This window comes from Haematobia irritans, unplaced genomic scaffold (assembly GCF_050003625.1).
Source record: "Haematobia irritans isolate KBUSLIRL unplaced genomic scaffold, ASM5000362v1 scaffold_6, whole genome shotgun sequence".
NCBI classification, from domain to species: domain Eukaryota; kingdom Metazoa; phylum Arthropoda; class Insecta; order Diptera; family Muscidae; genus Haematobia; species Haematobia irritans.
Genome location: NW_027445819.1, coordinates 527,608 through 536,095, shown reverse-complemented (window position 1 = coordinate 536,095; position 8,488 = coordinate 527,608). Strand labels below are relative to the sequence as shown.

General features: G+C 40.5%; 2 protein-coding genes across 2 annotated transcripts; both read left to right on the top strand.

Moving 5' to 3' along the window:
• LOC142242601 (histone H2A) lies at window positions 1-375 on the top strand. Its single transcript, XM_075314168.1, has one exon. It carries the CDS (start codon window positions 1-3, stop codon window positions 373-375), a length of 375 nt encoding a protein of 124 aa, XP_075170283.1.
• A 7,373-nt stretch (window positions 376-7,748) lies between these two features.
• LOC142242618 (histone H3) lies at window positions 7,749-8,159 on the top strand. Its single transcript, XM_075314185.1, has one exon. It carries the CDS (start codon window positions 7,749-7,751, stop codon window positions 8,157-8,159), a length of 411 nt encoding a protein of 136 aa, XP_075170300.1.
• The last annotated feature ends 329 nt before the right edge of the window (window positions 8,160-8,488 follow it).

The window sequence follows — 8,488 nt, the reverse complement described above, 5'->3', positions numbered from 1 at the left end:
ATGTCTGGACGCGGTAAAGGTGGCAAAGTTAAGGGAAAGGCAAAGTCTCGTTCCAATCGTGCTGGGCTTCAATTCCCCGTCGGTCGTATTCATCGTCTTTTGCGCAAAGGCAACTATGCTGAGCGTGTTGGTGCTGGAGCTCCAGTTTACTTGGCTGCTGTGATGGAATACTTGGCCGCTGAAGTTCTTGAATTGGCTGGTAACGCTGCTCGTGACAACAAAAAGACAAGAATTATCCCTCGTCACTTGCAATTGGCTATCCGTAATGACGAAGAATTGAACAAATTGTTGTCCGGTGTCACCATTGCTCAAGGTGGTGTATTGCCAAACATCCAAGCTGTTCTCTTGCCCAAGAAGACCGAAAAGAAGGCTTAAATTATCTACAAGAAAATGTAAATACAGACCATCGTATCTCTATCAAACAACAATCCGTCCTTTTCAGGACGACAAAACATTTTTAAAAAGAGAAAAAATATTTTCAAACAATATAATTTCATACATACTTTTTTTCAGTAACAATAAAATTTACTATAAAAAAATTATATGAAGATATATATACATATATTTAGTTTTCATCTGTTATGACATCGAAAAATTTCGTCACTTCATTTTTTCATTTTGTTCCTATCTAATGTCATTTATTCCTAATATCGAAAAACAACAAATTCCCACCAATTTCATTAAGAGAGCATTCGTTTTCTGAGCCGAAGTGTTTTTATTTTCATCTGTATCAACTCTGATTATTTACTACATATGTATCTTTTGTATGCTTTGGCAAAGCCGAAGTCTAGTAGGATCGTAAGTGTTCGTAACTTCTAGCGGGAAGTTGCAAATAGTTGATGACAGAGAAAGCTGTTTGTATCAATACATACATAACTGATTTCTGCAAAAAGAGAGTAAGAACGTCACGCAAAAGAACAAATAAATGACACTAGGATCGAGTACAGTGCAACATAGAATCATTTTCTTTGATTTCTGCAAAAAGAGAGTAAGAGAATCATAGAATCATTTTCTTTGGGGAATGGGACGAGAAATGACATATAGAGAATTGCATATATGTTTCGTATGTATTACATTCGTAGTGTTTTTCTTTTGTAGCGTATGTCATGTTTTTCAAGTGCCGACGGCAGAAAAATAGCATAGTAGTCGCCTTTGGTAAGTCCATACATAATTGTTTCATTGGGTTAGTAACAATGTTTTGCCGACGGCAAACCAAATGTTTGTAATTTTATTTAAACCAAGTAAATTTAAAATTTTATTATTAAAATAATTAAATAAATTTGTAACAAGATGATCTCTTTTGTAAATATATTTTGTGGTCCTGAAAAGGACCGATTGTTTTTGTATTAAAGTATTTAAATATTCTCCAAATAGCGTCAAGAAAATGTTTAACCGCCGAAACCGTACAAAGTGCGGCCTTGTCTCTTCAAAGCGTAGACGACATCCATAGCGGTGACGGTTTTACGCTTAGCATGTTCGGTGTAGGTGACAGCATCACGAATAACGTTTTCCAAAAACACCTTGAGGACACCACGGGTTTCTTCGTATATCAATCCAGAGATACGTTTTACACCGCCACGACGAGCCAAACGTCTGATTGCAGGCTTGGTAATACCTTGGATGTTATCACGCAACACTTTACGATGACGTTTAGCGCCACCTTTTCCCAAGCCTTTGCCACCTTTACCACGACCAGTCATTTTTCACTTTTAAATTTCACTTCACGAATGATGCACAAGAACTAATACTGTTCCGCAGTTTCAGTTCAGTTTTCAGTTTTTATTTCCCATGTCTCTTAAGAACTAATTTTACATTGTAATTTGTAATATAAGATTTTTGTGTGTTTTAAATACTTCTAGCATGTATAAAGTGACATTTTTCTAGAAATTCATATATTATCTGTCAAATTAAATAGCTACGTAAGACTAGCCCATTTACTACTTCGTTTCGCCAATATGACTTTCGTCTATCATTTTCTTCAATTTTCCCGTTAAAAAAGGGAGGAAAAAACCGGGATATCATTATTCTTTTTTTTGTTTGTTTCTATAACTAAGACTTAAGCTAAAAAGATATGTACACTATTTACACTATTTACAAAAAAAACACAAAAATAAAAGTAATAAAATAACATAAATGATATCAATTCAGGATAGTGAAATTTTATATACAAAAGAGGAGAAAGTACTTATCAAATGATCACGATAAGTTTATTGTGACAAACTGTACGAGTCACTTATCACATCAAACGACCCAAAACTTCTATTGTAAAAAATAAGCCTGCCCTCATCATCAAAAAGAAGGCCGTCTTCATCGAGGTAGACGAGGCTCATGGGCGCGAGGTGCCCCCCAGCCCCGAGAACCCGCTCATAATATTCCCTAGAAATGCAACATCGCCTAACTATCCCATTTGGATGTTCCGAAAGCCCTCTATGTCGCGCAATTGTCGAACTTACCATATACGCATCTACCCTGCCCAATCCACTTTTATCATATACCTCCTGATTCGGGGGTAGCCTATACACCCCCATTTGACGTGAGCCCACCAAACCGAGGCAGTGCCTGAGCATCCTCCTCTCCATCTGCCTTATCCTCTCCATCTGCCTGGATGATATCGCACTCCATGCCGCAAAACCGTAGGAGATCACAGGCCTCACAATAGTCTTGTATATGGTCATCTTTACTCGAACAGTGAGACCCCGACTCTGACCCATAACCTTACGCAGCGTCTGATATGCAGCCCTGCCTCTCCTGATCGCATCATCCACCTGACGCGTAAACGTGAAATTTTCCTGAAATCTAATTCCCAGATATTTCAACTCATCCCCATTTTGGATCACCTCCCCACCAATTTTAACGGAAGGAACAAAACGCATAGCATTTCTATAAATGCCAGCCCCCCTCGCCCTAAAAATTATGGAATTGCATTTCGACACATTCAACCGCAGTCTCCATTCTCCAAAATATCCATTGAGCTCAGCCAAGTATCTCTCTAATCTAGCCTGCGCAGCCCTCGCTCTAGCATGAGTAGACGCCACCAAAATGTCATCGGCATACGCTATAATTAGGACATCATCCGGGGGCTGGGGAATATCCGCCAGATAGAGGTTATAGAGGGTCGGGGCCAGGACCGAACCCTGAGGCACGCCTGCCAAAATATCCCGGGGCTGCGACATTACCCCACGAACGCAAACAGAGAGCCGCCTTCCACTTAGATAGTTCCTCAGCAGATCCGTCAAATGCGGGTGAAAACCATATGACTCGAGCTTCGTGATAAGGCCCATATGCCATACCGTGTCAAACGCTCTCTCAAAGTCGAGGCTGACCACCAGTGTCGCACTACGATTCGAGAAACCTTTTGACACCATATCAGTAAGCACCATAAGGGCATGCTCGGTGGATGTTCCGGCCCTAAAGCCCAGCTGAAAGTCCTTTATGACTCCTTCTGCATCAATATGATTCTCCATTCTGTCCAGAATTATAATCTCGAATAACTTCCCCAAGTTCGAGGTCAGTGAGATGGGCCTATATGACTTCGGATCGGTCGGATCCTTACCCGGTTTCAAAATAGGCACCACTATCGCCTCCTTCCATCCATCCGGGAAATAGCCGATGTTTAGGCAATGATTGAAGATAATAGCGAGATGTCCCCAAGTCCTATTATCCATTTTCCTAATTACAAAATTGGGAATTCTGTCTTTCCCCGCACTCTTCTTATTGCAAAGTCGTCTTAACTTCATTCCAATCTCCTCAGGTTTGACCAACCGAACCGGAGGTGCATCTGTCATTCCAATTGCCTCCCCATTTGCAAGGAAATGTTGACCAAAAAACAGCATCGGGGAATTTCTCCTCGTTGTCTCCTCATCCACTAATTCCTGTTCCCCAGAAAAGACTGAAGCAAGCGCTTCGGCCTTTTCTCGATCAGATGAAACTAGTCTACCATCACCATCCCTTATGTCACACATTTCTCTTCCAATCTTTGAACCAGTGAGTTTCCTCAAGTCCCTGAATAGATTGTTCCCATTTCTTATTTTCGATAGTATGCCGAAGTTTCTTTTCTCTTCAAGAAGTACAATTCTTTCCTTAATGATGATCCCAAGGAGCCGTATCTGCGTCCTCAGCAAACGAGCCCTATCGCTGTCATGTATTCTGAATAGTGTCCTCCGGAGGGTCTTTTTCTGTGCTATCAACGAGAGAATATCTGGCGAAAGTTTGAGCATTTTACCACCACTTGGTGTCACCTTCGGTATACTACCCTCCATTGCAGTATTTATAGCTCTGGTCAGAAAGTCCACTTGTTCATCAATTTCCATCTTTGTGCAGTTTCGGTCAATTGGTGGTGTCGCAGTAGCCAGGGTCGTGGCCAGGGAGTCATTAAAGACCCGTCTCCTCATCTTACTATAAATGTATATTTCAGATGGCACCTCTGTCTCAAGATTGCCGAACACAATATCCATTTCAACCGCCCTATGGTCCGAGTCATAGTCTAAAGTCCGTAACCCGTCAATAGTCTGTCTACCATTTTGCCCATCACTTAGTCCTACCCCTACTGTAGTCAAAAATATGTCAATAAAATTCGACCTGGTCGTGGGTTCCCTTGTTGGTCTAATTACCAATGTTGGGCTCATATCAAGCCACTCTCTTAAAGTCCTTCCTTTTAAATTTGTAGTAGTACCCCCCCAAGAGTAATGCCTAGCATTCAAATCACCCCCTATTATCGCATCGTCCGACCCAATTAAGTCTTCAAGTAAGTCCAGATCCTCCCGACATAATACCCCCCGGGGTCTACAATACAGTGACACAAAATAAATAATCCGATCCCTTGACCCTTTCACCTTAATAACTGTCCCCTCAATCTCCCTAAAACTAATTGAGACCCTTTCCCCTCGAATACTATTTCTAAGGCATATCGCCGTCCCACCTCCATTTTGTCCAGATCTGTTTTGTCGGAAAACCCTATACCCCTCCAAATCAAATTCACGACCATCTCTAAGTTTGTGTTCAGCAATCATGAGTACATCGGGCCGATGTCCCTTTACAAAAAGATGCAGATAGTGTCTTCTGACCATAGACACTATCGAATTCACATTTACAAATATACATTTAATGCTGTCCATCTCCGCGGAAGCTCCATAGGAGACCCACCATGGCCTGCATTCTCTCGTCATCACTTTCAAGTCGACTATACTCACTCCTGAAACGATCAATTCTTTTCATGCAAGTGAGAAAATCTGCTCCCAGGACTCTTTTGACCTCGTTGTCAAAACCACTCATGGCCATGTTTGCCCTCGACATTTCGTCCTCATCTCCATTTCTTCCGCGACGAACCTCCTCCCTTTGTCGAGGATTCATAAGCAAAAAATTTGATGGCATCACCTGTGGCCCTCTTGTCACTCCTGCATATGTCATTCCGTTTCTTCGTTGATTCATATTGTCTTGCGCACTATTTGTGGCCCTCCGTGCCCCAGTGCCTACAATACGCTCAGATCTGGCCATCTGCTCTGCTGTCTTCTTTTCCTTCATTCTTCGTAGAATTTCTAATCTCCTTGGGCATCTCTTATCACTGGCCACATGGCCCTCCACATTACAATTTGCACATCTAACGGGTTTTCCGACGGTCTGGACTATAGCTCCAGTGTCCGGATGTGTCGTGGTGATCATTTCATTATTTTCCCCTTTTCCCGGGATATCGCAATTTGCAGGTCCGTGAGACTGCCCGCATTTGACACAGCGAAATTCTAGATGGCAGTTTATAGATGAGTGGCCAAAACGTTGGCAGTTTCGGCATTGTAGAAGACCACCCTTCTTTGGCCTTGACATGTACACCCTGCATTGTATGATGTACTCCATCTTACGAAAGGCCTTGACGTCAGACCCCATCGACAACTGGATAAGCCACCTATCATTGTCCAAGTTCGTCAAAGTCTTAATTTCTATATCTAGCCCTTTGCCAAGTATAAAATCCCTGACCTCGTCTACCTCGTATGTTTTAGACAAACCATCTATTACTAATGTGTATGGCTTTCTGTTTTTTGGGGTGTACGTAAAAAATCTGTACATTTTCTCGATAAGCATACTACAAACCTTATCGTAATCATCTATCTGTACCATTTTCAGGCAAACCATATTCCTATTTGCAATTTTAATTGTAAAATGATTATGACCAATCAAATTCTTAATTCGGATACCTAATTCCCTGACATTGGCGTTATAAATTTTAATAACTGGAGGGCTAGTCTTACCTGTCTTTTTTCCTCCTCCGGTCTCATTTGATTTCTCTGGTGCAGGTCCAATATCATTTTGAGTCCTTTTCGGGATGGCTCCTTTGTTGATGTTGGCCTGTTGTCCATTCTGGTTTATGATATTTTTCCTGTTGACTCCTGTGACTGTCGTCAAGGTTGTTGTATCAGTTTGTATTTCCATGGGAGCCACCGGCGTTGTGACCTCCTCATTAATATTCGCCATATTGAAGCCTCCGGCTGCTTCAATAGTCATATTATTATTATTGTTAGTAGAAAATTTTCTACTTTCATCATAATGTTGCGTATTTTCTGGGCTATGAAAAGTGGCAACTCCCGTAAGATTTTGATTTGTCACCAAATATTTTTCCAACTCAGCTATTCTATCAAGCAGTTGCTTTCTTTCTTCTTGCAACTTCTCAATAGTATCTTGAAATTGCTGAAGAGCAAGATTCATTTTCATTGTCTCGTATGGTGAATCGTTATCATCACCTGTCTTCTTCTTTCTTTTTTTTCTTTGCTTCCTGTCCTTGACAGTTTGGAAGCCGTCAGAGTTGCACATAGTGGTGTCAGTATCACACTCACGTTCCTTGTTCATATTTAGTGCATGAGCACCCAAATTTATATTTGAAATAACTATGGCTTCCTCACGTCCACCATTGTTAATATTCAAATAATCTCGTCCATCTGCCCCAAGTTGCCCAACGGCTTCCTCACGTCCACCGCTGGCGCTCATACTTGAGGCCGTTGTATCAACCCTCCTTTGAGAGTCAATATTCAAAATTTTCAATTTTCTGCTGCCTCCTTTTCAATTCTCAAATTTTCATGTGATATGAAAATTTTCAAGATTTTTTCTGCCTACTATGCAAATCTCACTTTTTCAAATGAGTGACACCAATAGTCAGTATATTTGATGACTACTATTTCTTCTCAAAAGTTCAAGTAAGCAATCACAAAATTCACTCCGATCAGATTAATTTTGTTTCAAACTTCAGTTGATTAAATTTTGTTTCAAGCTAGTGTAGTGGAATACAAAAGCCGTCGGCAAAACATAAATTGTCAATTTTCAAAAAGCCGTCGGCAAAACAGCAGTTTGTGTCTATAGTTCTTTTAGTTTCTTTTTGGCACTTTATATTTGCACTGTGAACACTATAGTGGACTGGCACCTTTACCACGACCAGTCATTTTTCACTTTTAAATTTCACTTCACGAATGATGCACAAGAACTAATAATGTTCCGCAGCCTATGCGCTTCTATTTATACAAAAATTCCTTGAAATGCTTACTAATATTAATAACACGATCTACCCTCGGGTTCGTTCGTGTATACTTCGTGTATATACAGGCAGCTGTAAGATACAATATTTCAATCTTTCCCCACACACACCCTTAACTAACAGTTTGCGCGCTCAATTTTTCTATAAATATGCGCGTTCATGCTCGGCACACAAGTAATAACGTTTTGACAGTGTTTGTGTTCATATCTTGTGAAGTGAAGAATTAAAGTGAAAAATGGCTCGTACTAAGCAAACTGCCCGTAAATCTACCGGTGGCAAAGCCCCTCGTAAGCAATTGGCTACTAAAGCTGCTCGTAAGAGTGCCCCAGCCACCGGCGGTGTCAAGAAGCCCCATCGTTTCCGCCCTGGTACCGTTGCTTTGCGTGAAATCCGTCGTTACCAAAAGAGCACAGAATTGTTGATCCGCAAATTGCCTTTCCAACGTTTGGTTCGTGAAATTGCCCAAGATTTCAAAACTGACTTGCGTTTCCAGAGTTCTGCTGTCATGGCCTTGCAAGAAGCTAGCGAAGCCTACTTGGTTGGTCTATTCGAAGATACCAACTTGTGCGCTATCCATGCTAAGCGTGTCACCATCATGCCTAAGGATATCCAATTGGCCAGACGTATTCGTGGAGAACGTGCTTAAATTTTTGACATATTAAAAGCCAACTTTTTTTACAAAAACAATCGGTCCTTTTCAGGACCACAATATTTTTATAAAAAGAGAAAAAATTTTTTCAATACTTTACAGTTGACAAGAATTTATTCTTAATTATTTGATATCAATAAAATATATTGCATTTGTGTTTTTTTTTTTGTATTAGGTTGGATATGAAGGGAATGTTGATATATGATGTAGATTTTGCTTTCCAATGGTTTTACATTTTTTCGTACTCATTCACAATTTATTTTCTATTAATTTATTTTTTCAAAAGAAGAAAAGATATAAGTAGGAGGATTTGTTTCTTATTTTCA